The following is a 16,460-nucleotide window of genomic DNA, read 5'->3' as shown; positions in this document are numbered from 1 at the left end:
AACAAGTGTGTGCAAAAAAATGGAGACAAATAGCTAGATCAGAGTTTAATCCAGGTCGGGTAAGGGTCAGTGTATTTTAGGTAGGTTTAAAAAAATTAGATTTTTTCAAATTAGTATCGGTGTCAGTGTGTTAGTTGGATTTAAAAACAAAACAAAACAAAAAGGTGCACTATTGTTTCTGGACTACTACAGGTACAAATATATGGTTTATGGAAACAAAAACACCTCCTGCACTCTATGGCCCAGAGCAAGGGTGGATGGATGGACACAGAACCTGAAGAAATTCACCACCAATGCATCAAAGGTTGTGCGGCTCTAAACAAGGCTGGGGAAGCCCGACCAGTACTGTAAAGCGAAACAAAAAGCCCACCATCCTTGCGCAAAACTTCAGTAAAATGTGATTTTATTGAATTTGAAAATATACTCACAAAGAGAGAAGTATAACAAGCGTATAAGATCCTCAACGAAACTCTAGGAGTGTGAGACCAGCGCGAGTCTTATCACGAGGGAGGATTCTCAAAGTCAGGCTGACGCGTTTCAAAGAGAGTCCCTTCTTCATCAGAGCTCATGTGCATATGTGATATTGATGCGGTTGCCAGGAGCAGGTGAATTTCTTTTAGGTTGTTTTATTTAGGTTTTACTAGTAGCAAGAAATTTCCAGCGAAATTTAGAAAAAAAAAATGTTGATTGGATGCAGGCGCTGTTTGAGCAACATTTTTCTGCTTGGCTCCTTCATCTTTTCAATCGAAGAATGTCAGGCAGCCAACTGGGCCATCCAGTGAGCACAATTTGCTCTGTGTGTGGCCATCTTAAGCCGTGTAGATACTGGGCAAAAGAGAATGGGTGTATTCAATAAAGGTGCCTATACACACGTGTCTTGGAAATTCGCTTTTAACAAATTTTTCCTTACCGTGAGTACTCGCAGTTGGATGCGCAGAAATCCCCCATAAAGCTGTGCGAATCTCGCTTACCACGACTGCAGCTTAGCCCCACAATTCCTGCGCCTCCAACTGGGTTAGCTTCTGTTGAGATGTGGGGAATTGGAGCTCCCTATACCTGGAAATGATCAGGCAACACTCTCAGGTTGCTGTTGGAATTCACATAGAGACGGCTCTAACCCCAGCCTCCGATTTTTATTTACAAGCAGACACACGCCCCCCACATGAATAAGGTCAATCCCCTCCCACAGAACAATGCAATGGGGAGTGCCTATACACAGGATGTACATTCCGATTGGAGCATAGCCTTTCCTTTTATCTATCTCCAGTCCTCCCCTCCCTCCCCCCATGCTCTGAGGAGAGCAGACTTCCTGTCCTACTAGCTCCTAATGATATGTAAATTCTCTGTACAAGCATTCCCTAGATTAAACAGTGTCTGTATCTGGATGGGCCCGATACGATCTTTATTAAAACACATCCATCCAGATACAGTTTCAGGTTGGTAATGGCTTGTAAGATATACATGAGCCTACAGGCGGAGTTCGCACTGCTTGGCTCCTTGCGGTATGGAGTCCATGTGGTACTATGCTGCTGATATGTGGATACAGGCCCGCGGCCTACCGCCGGCGGCATTCGCATCAAATGCCGTGGTGGTATACACGCCGGTCTATAAGCGCAGATCTGCCATCTCATCCATTACCGAGCTGAGTACTGTAATACATACATTGTAAATGCGCATGGCCCAATTGCAGCCTTCAGAGCTTTAATTAAGCCACACGAGAGACATATGAATAACACTAATATATGGCACATTTAAAGTTCAATCTGTAAATACAAAATTTCCATGACATTCGGTGCCCAATCTGGCTACAATCTAATGTTTATAAGCCACGAGACACAATTAAGTACAGCCATATCTGGGGAAAGAAAGGTTTATAAAGTTTGTCCAGTCATTAATACACTGTCTACATTGATACTGTCTGGATCACCTCTCCCTCCTCTCTGCATCGTCCTAAACAAGAAAGATCAATGAATGCAAATCTTAGGGAAGCCCTATTCAGCAAAGACGTAGGAGTTTTCAACATACCTGACCACGCTTTATCGTTAATGGCCATTGTACAGAAAGGAGGATATCTGTAAAGTACAGTAATCATACATTAACCCATCAGAGTTTGCTATTGAGGTTGCATGTTTCAATTTCTTTCCATATTACATAAACCTATTAGACTTGATGAAATATAAATAAATTCACAAGCCAGTATTAAGAACTAAAGCTGTGTATTAACTGCCCTTTTTATAGGAATATAGCTTCAAGGTGTTAATTTTTGTAGAGTGTGAAAATTCTGTGTTTACTCTCCATTACTGGAGCTTTTATACCACTGGGATGTCTCATTATTCTGCCTGGTTTAAGGTGTAATTTACCCGAACACCTGTGTTCTTCATTACATTTCCTGTCTCATTTCAGCTCTCTGTTATTCAGCCAACAATAACCATGCTCATTTATCCTCCATCTCTCCGGATGGTGATAAACTGGAACACTTTGGCCAGATTTGTGCTGAATGTTTAAAATACACAGTGGGTTCAGGTGCTGCATGGCACTTACAGTAGTGGAGATCTGCAGTCATACATCATTGAGGGTTCCTGCAGTACATTTAGCAAACTCCACCTTTTGAATAATTATTTCACTCTTACATTTGTATACTGCCGTCATATTCTACTTGTGGCCTTGAAAGAACTTAGGTCCATTTCACACATGGTGACTGGCAATGGAAGAACGCCAGTCACCACTAGGAGAGGAAAATTATTGTTTTCTATGGGCAGCACAGTGGCTAAATGGTTAGCACTTCCACCTGGCAGTACTAGGGTTGTTGGTTCGAATCCCAACCACGGCACTACCTGCCTGGAGTTTGCATGTTCTCCCTGTACCTGCGTGGGTTTCCTCCCACACTCCAAAGACATGCTGGTAGGTTAATTGGATCTTGTCTAAATTGGCCCTAGTATGTGTATGTATAAATGTAAAGTTAGGGACCTTAGATAGTACGCCCCTTGAGGGTTAGGGACTGATGTGAATGTACAATATAAATATATGTGAAGAAATTGACAGCGCTATATAAGTACCTGAAATAAATAAATATGTGTTCTATTCACACTGCAATGCAGGCTGGAGTTTAGTCTGCAGCAACTGTCCAGGGCAGTGTGAACAGGCCCTTAATGGCCCTGCCATGCAGTTGCACCTTCACATTTTTAAAGCACATTTAAGCACTGTGTAGATTTTCTGGAATCTGGAAGAGATCCCATGGGAAGAATAAAAAATGGCTGCTTTTGGAACCAAGAACCCCAGCACTGTAGGAAAATGGTGCTAGACACCGAGCAATGATGTTGCATGTCTTTTCCAAGGATACTCTATATTATTATTATAATAAATGATACATTTCATTATTATTATTATTATTATACAATATTTATATAGCGCCAACAGTTTGCTCTGCCTTTACAATATAACGGGAGACAATACAGCAACAATACAGTTCAATACAAGAGGGTTAGGAGGGAGTCCTTGGAGCTTACAATCTAATTTTATGGGGTTATTATACACATATACTGACAATGAAAAGCTACTAACCATGGGTCTTGAGGGTTCAAACACATTTGCCAACATTGCTGCTATGGCCATGTCCAAATCTGTTAAATTTACCTAGGCTATGCCGTAATATATGTGTCCCAATTAAATAAATAGTCCATTTCCACAACTAAAAATGTATTATTTAGTTTTGTTCAGTTACGTATGCAATCTTTTACCGCCATTTAAAGACCTGCACTCAAATTCAGAGGTAAATAGAGTAAAGCTGTATTAGTTACTTTTTTTATGCTGGGGTTCTTTTTCTTTATTCTCTCTTGTTGAAAATAAGGCCCTGTATACACAAGCATTAAAAGGAAGAGTTTGGGGTGTGTTTTTAACTCTCCTGAAATTCTTAGTAAAGCAGTCTGTAATGAACACTATGGAAGCACACAGTGCTGTTCATATTATCAACACATGAAGTGTTTGCGTCACATCGCGTTACTGCACTTCAAAAATGAAGCTTCATGTATAGTTTGGAAGGAGTTGTAACATCTCAGCTTCTTTTATTCAAGTCTATGGTAATGCACCATAAACACAGAGGTATGTGTTTGCTGCGCGTTCGCAGGGAGTTGGGCATTGTTCACAGCAGCCAAGAAAAAACCTAGGCTTCTGGGGTGCGTTTTTAACGCTTCTCAAACTAATGTCAAATGCACATAGAATGTTTGGGAAGCATTTTTAACTTGCCATTAGCGTGCGTTCAACACTGCACAAACTCAACCAACAACTCGCATTAAAGCTAGAGGCATGTTTGTTAAGCGTCAGTGTTTTCAGCAAGTGTGAACAAGGCCTAAAGAGAAGAAAGGAGGACAAGCGTTCAGACTAAGATGTCAATTCAATCAACTCTCTTACTTTAGGTTGTAAAAGTTTTCATTTTTGTTGAGATTTTATCTTAATGTACAGGCTACAGGTTTGATATTCATAGACCCTGGACTAATACCAGTAGGTGATTGGACACTGGCAAAGCTTTTGAGGACACATCCCCTTTTATTTTCACTTGTGATCTTGACAACACTTCCAGGTCTAGGGTGACAAAGCTCACTCACTGTACTGTATCTACAGTATGTAGGAATCATCATTGTCACTCTAGGACAGGACGCATGTTAGGACTATAGAACACCTCCCTCTCCTCTTCTTCCATAAGATGGAGGAAGTGTTCTGTAGTCCTGTGAGAGCTGATAACTGTGACAACATAACGGTCAGCAGAGAACATCGTCCTGCTAGGTTTCTGGCAGGATTAACAGGTATAACAAAACACTTTCTAGGTATATTTAACAACAAACGTCTGTCATTTTCATCCTTTTGGTCTGTTAGAGTGTACATCAGGGGTGTCTAACCCACGGCCCCAAAGAGTTTAGCATGCGGCCCAGGGCCCGTCTGGAGGGACGCCAGGGATGCCGTGCAAACATAGCAGCCACGGCAGCCTACATTGACAAGCCAGGCAAATGCACTACTGGAGGGATGCCGGAGCTGCCATGTTTGCAATAGCACCGGCAGCAAGGAATGCAGGGGCACCAGGTAAGTGCTGCATGGTCGGATCTAGGGGGGTGCTAGGGTCAGCTGCACCCCCCTTCCCCCCCAGATTCCAATTGCATCCCCCACCCACAACCACCCCCACCTTCCCACACAGCACATACATAGGCTACATTCACACTGGCGATTAGGGCAGATGTAGTGGCAGTTCCTCCTTTATTTCTCAGCTGGTAGGTGCGGCTGCCGGCCCCCGTTTTACTATAATGATAGTTCGCTGGCAGCCACACCTATTCACACCTTTCTACGCAGCCTGAAATCATCTGTGATGATCACTGCTGGATGCACTTTACCTGCAGTGATTGCTGCTGGACGCTGGCTGTATAGAGAGCTGCAAATAGATGCAGCCGCCAGCGACCTGTCATTATAGTGAATGGGCCCGGCAGCCACATCTACCCACTGAGAGCCATAGGAGGAATTGCCCATCAGCTATCTATATTGTTAGTGTTTTATGTGTGGCCCAAGACAATTCCTCTTCCTCCAATGTGGCCCAGGAAAGTCAGAAGGTTGGACATTCCTGATTTACATAGACCTGAAATGATTGTTTTTTGCATCTCTTATAGATTTGGAAGTGCCATGTTAGCTTGGCTGCTACATACACTTAGGTCCATATATATTTGGACACAGGCACAATTTTAGTTTTTTTTTAGGTATTTACCAAAAAATATTAAAGCTATAGTTATATAATGGATATGGGCTGAAAGTGCACACTCTCAGGTTTTGAGGGTATGTACATCCAAATTGGAGGAAGGGTTTAGGAATTACAGCCCTTAAGAGTAGCCAACCCCCTTTTTCAAGGGACCAAAAGTAATTGGACAATTGAATCAAACGCTGTTTCATGGCCAGGTGTGGGCTACTCCTTTGTTATTTCTTCATCAATTAAGCAGGTAAAAGGTCAGGAGTTGATTCTAAGTGTGGTATTTGCATCTGGAATCTATTGCTGTGAACCTACATCATGCGTTCAAAGGTGCTGTCCATGCAAGTGAAACAGGCCATTGTAAGGCTTCAAAAATGAAACAAATTCAATAAAGAAATAGCAGCAACATTAGGAGTGGCCAAATCAACAGTTTGGCACATTCTGGAGAAAGAAGAATGCACTGGTGAGCTCAGCAACATAAAAAGGCATGGATGTCCACTGAAGACAACAATGGTGCATGATCGCAGGATCCTCTCTACGGTTAAGGAAAAACCCATTCACAACATCAAGAGAAGACTTCACGAGAGCAAATACAGAGGGTTCACCACAAGGTGCAAACAATTCATAAGCCTGAAGAATAGAAAAGCCAGATTAGACTTTGCCAAAAAACATCTAAAAAAAAAGCCAGTCCAGTTCTGGAAAAGAATTCTTTGGACGGATGAAACTACGATGAATCTGTACCAGAATGACAGGAAGAAAAATGTGTGGAGAAGGCTTGAAACAGCTCATGATCCAAAGCACACAACGTCATCTGTAAAACATGGTGGAGGCAGTGTGATAGTGCGGGCATGCATGGCTTCCAGTGGCACTGGGTCATTGGTGTTTATTGATGATGTGACAGAAGACAGAAACAGCCGGATGAATTCTGCAGTGATTAGAGAGATACTGTCAGCCCAGATTCAGCCAAATGCAGGAAAGTTGATTGGACGGCGCTTCACACAATGATACGAAAGCTTTTGAAGGAAAATAAATGGAATATTCTGCAATGGCCAAGTCAATCACCTAATCTCAACCCAACTGAGCATGCATTTCACTTGCTGAAGGCGAAAAGACCGACAAACAAAGAACAACTGAAGACAGCTGCATTTAGAGCCTGGCAAAGCATCAGAAAGGAGGAAACCCAGTCTTTGGTAATGTCCATGGGTTCCAGACTTCAGGAAGTCATTGCCAGTAAAGGATTCTCAACAAAATATTAAAAATGAACATTTTATTTATGATTATATTCATTTGTCCAATTACATTTGAGCCCATGAAAATGGAGGCACTGTGTATAAAATGGTTGCAGTTCCTAAAATGTGTACTTGATATTTATGTTCAATCCCTTGAAGCTGAAAGTCTGTACTTCAAATTCATTTGGATTGTTTCATTTTCATTTTTTCTGGTGGCATGCAGAGCCAAAAGTATGAAAATTGTTACTGTGTCCAGATATATATGGACCTAACTGTATATATATTTATCACCATGTTGTTTTAAAAGCCCATTATTGCTATCTTAAAGCAAAGATTGAGATTACCTGTGGGTTTGAGAATAACATATGTTATCTGTTGGGTCTGTTATAACTCTTACCTGCAGGGTGGTAATGTGAGCTACAGGTAAATATTTCTTGATCCATTCAAGCCCATACAATATAGAAACAAAAACTGCCACTGGACAAAAAAAAAAAAGTGTTTTCATTCAAACAGAAACAAAGCTATAGCTAGTGTGATGGGTATTGGTGTGGATGTTTGGATCTCGTGTATTGTACCCGAACAGTTTTCATGGACAATCCACTTACCTAGGGGTGCACTCAGCCTACATTCTTATCCCCCAGATTTAAATGGCTTGTGCCACTGCCACTAGGATTTTTACTACTGGGGTAGGAAGGGATTCTTCCATCCCTTTTAGTCTTCCAATGTCAAGTCTAAACCTGGACCTTACTTTCCTAAGAAGATGTGGCCCTCCAAACCAGCCTATACAAGATTCCATTGGGTGCCTGATTTTTGGAGGGGCAACAGTTTTCCTCCATGTTGGATATTTTTGAGCAATCACTGTTTCCTCTGAGAAGCAGCACCTGCGGTATCTATGCTTCCTATCTTTGCCTGCAAAGATGCTCAGAATATTCGAGCAAATACAGTTGCCAATAGCAAGCAGAGTTCCTCTATTCATAATCAGCTGAACATTCTCTTTGTGATAAAAAAAAGAGTGAATACAATAGCTTTGGGTCATTACACCGGATAGAATATTAGGGTGTAGCTGTTTAATACTTTCACCTCTTTCCAGTATTTTCTGTTAAAAAAGAAAAAAAAAGACTAAAGGAATCCGAATCCTGTAACCCGCTGAGAAAACATGGTGAATTAAAATGAAAATATTTGCAAAGGTTGTAAAGTCAAAGTAGAGGCGTGGAAGGCTCAGTCTTTATGGTTCAGTGTGTTAGATCAGTGCAGTGATATAATTCCTTTTAGAGCTAAACTCAAATAATCACTAATTATGCAGTAAAATACATATACTGTATGCTAATTAAATTATCTACCAATATTTTTGCTTCCATTAAGTCAGTGTTGTGATCTGAGCACCCCTGCCAGACAGCAAAGCCTGATCTCTGACCTCCAGTGTTGTTAACCAGTACAAATTAAGTAATAGGGAGCTGATTGGGTCTGCCTCTCCCAATACTGCTGTATAGAGGATCACAAGAAACAAATATGAAAGCACATTAGACTAGTTCTACAAGTTGTACTTAAAAATACATCATTGTTTATACTTTTTCCAAACACTTCCATACTGGTGTCCCTTCTCTCTTATGAAGCAGGACAATTATCCCAGTTTAACAATAGGAATATTGAGTTGCCAGTTTGTAATTAGTTGTGATACATACAGGTTTTATTGTTTGAAGGGGCAGACAGTGCCATCTTTTGATGGTATTTTCTTCCAAGTATTGTTTTACTTCCTATGCATTTTAATGGCAAAACAGAAAAAGAATTTAGCTTAATAATTAACCAATATTTTTCTGTTAAAAATGATGTTTGCAAAAAAATAGGGTTTTTGTACAAGTGAAGTCAAAGCCCTTTTACAACACAAAACAGTGAACACAAACAACATTTTGCTCTTGTAAATTCTGATATTGGCCAATATCTTCCAGTCGGTGACCAATCTATGAAATGACTAATGGCTGAAAACTAAAATGTCCCCAGAATAGTTCTTGATGTTTTGTATTCTGTAGTGGTCCAGCCAATAAAATAGCTTGCTCCATTGATTATCAGTAAACCTTTTTTTTGCCGTTTACTAATCCAGTGTACAGATGGTAAACGAGAATTTTTTGGTGTCTACTGTAGTTCATTAGGTACAATGGCACTAAATAAAATAGTTCAAGATCATGACACCTATCAATGAAACATGCTAATGTATTATCAGTGCTGCATTTATTTCAATGAATATTTTATATTTTTTAGATGGTAATCACTGAAACTGAAATCTGTAATCTAGCCAGAAAACATAACTGATGACAATGGCTACTGAATGGCCCCAACACTCTCGCCTACACCTTCTTGGTTTGTAGAAGACAATGCAGTCCTTGTAGGATTATATTGGCTTAATTTTGGAGTATTTTTTGCCTGAAATGACTTTCAGCACCCTGACTTCAAACACTTGGCACAGACGGCCTGGAAACCCCTCAAGAATTAGATTTTCATGATCTAAGAAACCTAGAAGCAGCTGTTGAAATAGTGACATACACTGGTGGCAGTTTCTAGCAAATTCACTTCTAAATGTATTAAATTGTGTTTTTATGTGAGCAGAACCACATATGTGTGGCGTTTAGTGGCTGTATATCCTATACAAGGCCAATTTATAGATCTGCAATTGCGGCCATTTTATCTGTGTGATCAGTCAGAAGGTGGACAAAACATGGAATATGGCAGTTAACTGATAAATGGAGTGCCAGGCTCCAGCCATAATTCTTGCTCTGCATTTCTCTACTCCATGTATGAAACCCATGTTTCATATAAAACTATACCTACATAAATGCTATAAAGGAGCCAGAACACAAGGGAAATAAGAGGTTTGACTGTAATGCAAGTATGGCAAAGAAACAAATCAGTGATGGCACAAAAAAGTGGTCCATCGAGTCTGCCCCCATATTTTTTATTTTATATTTATATACTGTATGCTGATCTGTTTGTCCCAAGCATTTTAGAATCCACTAACTGTTGACAGAATCACTACCTCTGCTGGACTTCTATTTTCAATAATTAATATTTTCAAGGATTTGTTTTGAACTTTTTCCTGCTAGTTTGAGATCATGGGCTCATGTCCTTGATCTTGGCTTCCATTATTCACACCCTTAATGTGTTTAAAGGTTTCAATCATGTCTCCCCTTTCCCTTCTTTCCTTCAGAATGTACATATTACATTCCTGAAGTCTCCCCTGACATGTTTTATCCCTCAGACCTTTCTCCATTTTTTGTTGCCCATCTCTGAACTTGTTCCATCATATCAATATCTTTTTGTGGTAAGGGAGGTCCCCAGAACTTGACACAGTGTTCTAAAGGTTTAGCTAATGATCTGTATAGGGGAATTAGACCTCCTTCCTCCTACTGGTGACCCCTCTGGTTATGCATCCTAGAATGCTATTCACCTTTTCTTTTTGTCTTCCAACAATTTCATCCAATATTGTTTGAAAACTAGTACAAAGGCTTTACTTCCATTTTAAACCCACTTTACAGTAAACTTGCCACAGATATGTATAATTCAAGCTGAAAATATAATGGGAAAACCTATAACCAGAGGTTATCTTCACTAAAAACTGCATTTTAGAATGATCATTGCATCCAGATATAGGCAGTGCAAGTTATATGCAGCTCTTAACAATTCTCTATAAAAGTTAATATTGGCCCCACCCCCTCACACCTCCAAAGTCATCCTTTTGGTCATTGAGCTACCCATCCTATTAAACACACCAATAGGGAATTGGGGGTAAGCTCAGCTTCCAAATGAACAGTTGGAATTTGCATTTACCTTAGATTGTACGCTCCTTGAGGGTTAGGGACTGATGTGAATGTACAATATATATGTAAAGCACTGCGTAAATTGACGGTGCTATATAAATACCTGAAATAAATAAATAAATTTAACTTGAGATGCCTAGCTGCTCCATCCTGATCTATTGTTAACATATATCAATTTGTTCTGTGTTTTCTAAAGCTTCCTTTTATTTGGGTATTTTGCATGTTTCTTTGTTGCAGTAATGTAAGCTCTGAATTGGCCAAGTGACTGTGCTTTGCATTATTTCTATTTTTGCATGCTAATAAGTATCTCTTAGGTGAAAGTGTGGGCAAAACCTTTTTTTTTTTTTTTTAAGACAAAGCAGAGAAAAGTAAAAACCCATGTCAGTGTATTTTTTGTTTTTTTTGCTTTCTGTGTCCCACTGGGGAGATTTCTCTTCACATCCTTTCCTGCAGACAAAACATTAAATGAAAGAGACAATCTCCCTAAAATGGGGGAACTTCCCATCTTAGAGACTTGTCAAAGGAAGGTGTCATTTTTTTTTTAACAGTGTTCAAGAGTCTGTCCTTTTTAACATATAATGGAAGAAGTCCAGCCTCTACACCTTTAACCCATTTTTATGACAAAGTGTTCAAATCAGTTAAAATTGATCATGAAGATTTGCCTGCACAGTACAGACAGGGTTAATTATGGAAAATACAGCTGTCCAGCTCCCCCATAAACAAAGAAAACTACCTAGGATTTTTTTGTTGCAGGGTTCAGACTAGATCATCTAAAAAAGGCAAGCTGCAATTTTGAAATATATGCTATATAAATGGGACATGTAACACATTTAAAGTAGGTGTTAAGGCATTTTGGCTGTAAATGGGACAATACACTGTAAAGGATAAGATCACCTTTTGAAGAAAAAAAATGCACTAAGGGACCTACAGAGCATTGCACCCCTGATCTGCTGCAATCTTAGGCTCCTGCAGACTCTCAGCATATCTGTCTGCCTCATATGGGCAGGCAGTTACCTTGGTCCAGGAAGCTCAATGGACTACCAGAGCGCTCACCAACTCCCTCACAGTTTATCGAGAACTAAAAGCTGTCAGCCACAATGGCTAATGGTACTTGTAGGCATTCATTTACAGGAAACGGTGAATGAATGACGTGGCCATGTATGAGGGGCCTCACTGATTTAAACTTTTGACAGTGGGTGTGCTATATAAATGGGACATGTAACAAATTTAAAGTAGGTGTTAAGGCATTTTGGCTGTAAATTGGACAATACACTGTAAAGGATAAGATCACCTTTTGAAGAAAAAAATGCACTAAGGAGCCTACAGAGCATTGCACCCCTGATCTGCTGCAATCTTAGGCTCCTGCAGACTCTCAGCATATCTGTCTGCCTCATATGGGCAGGCAGTTACCTTGGTCCAGGAAGCTCAATGGACTACCAGAGCGCTCACCAACTCCCTCACAGTTTATCGAGAACTATAAGCTGTCAGCCACAATGGCTAATGGTACTTGTAGGCATTCATTTACAGGAAACGGTGAATGAATGACGCGGCCATGTATGAGGGGCCTCACTGATTTAAACTTTTGACAGCGGGTGTGGAGAGAAGATCCTCTGCTCGCTGTCATTGGGGTAAAGGTAGGAGTCAAGGTGGAAGAGACTGCAGATGTTGGAACATGTTACATGTCCCCCCCCCTAAAAACAGGTGGAACATGTAACATGTTCCAAAGGTGACCTTATCCTTTAACTCTAAAACCTCAGTTGAAAGTTCTCACATCACTTTCTGTTCCAGAGATAATAGTCACCAATACAAATATAAGGGTTAACTTTTAGTGTCTGACCCTAGATTGTGTATGTGCTTGATATATGCATTTGTTTGTAAGCTGCTTTGATGATAGAGACTGATCATTCTTGTGATACTTTGCAGACAGAGGCAGCAGAGAACTCGAGCATACTATAAGGCCCCCATAGACAGCTTGAATGTCATCTTATTCCTGCTGAATCATCAGAAAATTGAGTTGTGGGTGCCCTTGCAAGCATCACCCAGCTCAGCAAAAGTTGGTATAATAATCAAGTGACCCAGATGTAAATTTATGGGCCAAACAGTGACTATATTCCATCAAATGCAATCAATATGAGCCAGCTCTGATGTGCTCTGTCAATATGATTGCAGTATATTACTTTTTGAGTTTGAAAAACTGGCTTGTTTGTTTTCAGCAAAGATGCTTTTGCACCAGAATTTTGAAACTGAATGTTTACCATTTATATTTTTATCTCACCAAAAATGTGTAACACCTTAAGAAAATCCAATATTCATATAGCATGTCAGGGATCCCCTCGATCCCCGCCGCGATGGTCCCGGCGCAGGCGCAGTATGCCGCCCTGTGCAGGGACGCGGGCTCTAGGTCCGGGCCGGCCGCGGCGCGTGAGTTCGCGCATGCGCAATAGGAGCCGCGGCCGCCCGCTGGGCACCAATGGCAGCGCAGGGCGCGATATTTAAACGGCCCTGAGCTGTCATTCAGTGCCTTCTGGTCTTGTCCTTGCCCTGTATCCTGTATCTGAACCTGAACCTGTAAGTTGCTGACCCGGATTGTACCTGACCACTGCTGAATTCTCCTGCCCAGACCCTTGCTTTGCCTGACCTCTCTTCCGTATGTCCCCTATTGGATTTGACCTACTGTTGATGACCTGGCGTGTGACCCGACTATTCTCTGCCCGCTGCCTTGTACCGTGCTGTCCTCCCCGTTACCGACCCGGCTTGCCTGACTCTGCACTTGCTCATCCATCCATCCATCCATCCATCCATTCCTCTCAGCGGGGTTCCCAGACCTCCTCATATCAGGCTCTCTCCCGTGGGAGCCCCTGGCGACCACCCCTACCACTGACGGGTGCCCTCAGTAAGCACGACCTGGTCCCGGGGTACTCCAAGTCCATCCCCACCATCAGGGGCTCTGGTGAACAAGTACTCTGGGACTTAGACTCCGTGCGCTGGGGACGCCTGATTAGCGGAGTGCTAGTGGTGTCGCCAGGCGGTCCCTTACAGTACCAGAAGGCCATGACTGAGCCTAGAGGAGGGCCCTCCCCGCTGGAAGAAATTTGCAGGCATCTATCTAACCTGACGCAGGCCGTAGCAGCCCTGCAGGATAAATGCATGCAGCTGGAGCACCGCTTCCAGACCTGCTCCCTATCTGACCCAGCCCCACAGGCCCCAGTTTCTGCACCCCCGGCTGCTCTTGAGCCAGCATCAGGGGCCTCCGCCCCGCTACCTATGGCGGAACCCCGGGTACCCCTACCGGAGCGTTTTCACGGGGACCGCACACGCTTCAGGTCATTCCGTGAGTCCTGCCTCCTATTTTTTGAACTTCAACCCCGTACCTTTTTGACCGAATCAGTGAAGGTGGGATTTATAATCTCACTGTTGCAGGGCGAACCCCAAGATTGGGCCCATCGGTTAAGGGGAAACAATGACCCACACCTAGGAACAGTCAAGGACTTCTTTGAGGCGATGGCCATCCTATATGATGACCCGCAGCGGGCTGCTTCTGCCGAAGCAATCTTATACACACTCCGACAGGGCCGTCGGGCGGCCGAGGAATACGCCTCAGATTTTAGGCGCTGGATGGGGGACACTCGCTGGAACGAGTTTGCTTTGTTGCACCAGTTCCGCATGGGGCTATCAGAACCCCTAAAGGATGAGCTGGCCCGGGTAGAGGTTCCTGAGTCATTAGAGGACCTAATTGCCCTGACGATAAAGATTGACCGACGACTGCGGGAACGCAGGTTTGAGAGGTCCGGCCAGGGTCGTGGAAACAACTGGGGTCCATTCCTAGGCCCCAGCCAACCACTTAGACCAAGTATCCAGAATCCACTCCCAGGAGATGTTCCAGAACCCATGCAACTAGGCCTGGCTCGACCCAAATTATCGCCAGAAGAACACCAGCGGAGACGCTCGCAGAACCTCTGCCTCTACTGCGGGGAAGCCGGTCATATGGTACGATCCTGCCCTCAGAAAATGAGTAAGTGTACCTCTTTTTCTTCCTTGTCTATTGGCAATGTCAGTCCTTCCCAATACTTAGTTGTACCCCTCTCCTTTCAGCTCCCCGAAAGGACCGTGGAAGTGACAGCCATAATTGATTCGGGGGCATGCAGTTGTTTTCTGGATTTAGACTTTGCTCGTCAGCAGAAAATTCCCCTCCAACCCAGAAAGAGGGGTTTTAACATATTTTTGGCCGATGGTTCCCAGATAAAATCAGGAGTGGTTAATCAGGAAACTCCCCCCATTGCCACTACCATTGCCAACCAACACCGGGAATTCCTCCGCCTGGATGCCATTGCGTCACCTCTGTTCCCAGTCATTTTGGGGCTCCCTTGGTTACGGGCCCATAACCCCCAAATTGACTGGGAAACCGGGTCAATCTTGTTCCCTTCCCCATACTGTCAGGAACACTGCCGCACTTCAGGCCCGGCAGGCCCCCAGGTCCTCCTATGCTCCGAGGGGGATTCTGATCTGAAACAGGTTATTCCCACAGAATATCATGAATTCCTGGACGTGTTCAGTAAACGGGGAGCAGATGCCCTGCCCCCCCACCGCCCGTATGACTGTCCCATTGACCTGTTACCCGGCTCTGAGATTCCTTTTGGGCGAATTTTTCCCCTATCGGAACTCGAATTGGGGGCCCTGAAGGAATACATTGAGGACAGTCTCCAGAAGGGGTTCATCCGTCCCTCCACTTCGCCAGCAGGGGCGGGGATCTTCTTCGTGGAAAAAAAAGACAAATCTCTGAGACCATGTATAGACTACCGGGAGCTGAACAGGGTCACGATTAAAAATCGTTACCCATTACCGTTAGTGCCAGAGTTATTTCAGAGCCTGAAGACTGCGGTCATATTTACTAAACTTGATCTAAGGGGGGCGTACAACCTAGTTCGCATAAGGGAGGGGGACGAGTGGAAAACCGCGTTCCGTACACGATTTGGGCACTTTGAATACCTGGTCATGCCATTTGGTCTGTGCAATGCACCAGCCACATTTCAGCATTTCGTAAACAATATTTTTAGGGATTACCTGGACATTTTCGTTATCGTTTACCTGGACGATATACTGATTTTCTCATCCTCCCTGAAGGATCACAGGATACATGTGGCAAGGGTGTTGGGGCGGTTACGTCAGCATGGGTTATACGCCAAGGCAGATAAGTGTTGCTTTGAGCAACCTAGCATTACGTTCCTGGGGTTGATTATCTCCACCGCGGGGGTCGCAATGGACCCTCAGAAAGTCTCGGCGATTTTGGAGTGGCCGGTACCCGCGGACAAGAAGGGCGTCCAGCGGTTTATCGGTTTTGCGAATTTCTACCGGAAGTTCATTAAGAACTTCTCGGGTCTGGTCTCCCCCATAACTCAGTTGACCAAGCTTGGAACCCGGTTCAGATGGACGCCGGAGGCTCAGGAAGCCTTTGAGGCCTTGAAGAAACTCTTTACCTCGGCACCCATTCTGGGCCACCCGGACGCTGCCCTGCCATACATCTTGGAAGTAGACGCTTCAGAGAATGCGGTGGGGTCCATCCTGTCCCAGCGAAAGGGCACCAAAGAGTTGCTCCATCCTGTAGCGTTCTTCTCAAGGAAACTTACCCCAGCAGAAAAGAACTACGATATCGGCGATCGAGAGTTGTTGGCCATCAAAACAGCTCTCGAAGAATGGAGGTAC

The 16,460-nt window shown here is 43.2% G+C and overlaps 1 protein-coding gene across 3 annotated transcripts in view; it reads left to right on the top strand.

Annotated features, from left to right (window-relative positions):
* Nucleotides 1-16,460, top strand: part of KIAA0586 (KIAA0586 ortholog) — a 253,660-nt gene that overhangs the window by 214,703 nt on the left and 22,497 nt on the right. Inside the window, exon 32 of one of the 3 annotated variants that reach the window (XM_089661120.1) lies at nt 9,208-10,891. The exons of the other annotated variants lie outside the window; for them this stretch is intronic. Coding sequence (XP_089517246.1) covers nt 9,208-9,221 — 14 coding nt within the window. The 3' untranslated portion in view covers nt 9,222-10,891. Of the gene's footprint in view, nt 1-9,207; nt 10,892-16,460 lie in introns of those variants that run through there. 3 annotated transcript variants of the gene reach the window in all.

Source organism: Staurois parvus, unplaced genomic scaffold (genome assembly GCF_062004578.1).
Source record: "Staurois parvus isolate SC_StPar_1 unplaced genomic scaffold, SC_StPar_1.0 ptg001316l, whole genome shotgun sequence".
Lineage (NCBI taxonomy): Eukaryota > Metazoa > Chordata > Amphibia > Anura > Ranidae > Staurois > Staurois parvus.
The sequence above is the reverse complement of the archived record's forward strand: the minus strand, read 5'-3'. Positions and strand labels throughout refer to the sequence as shown.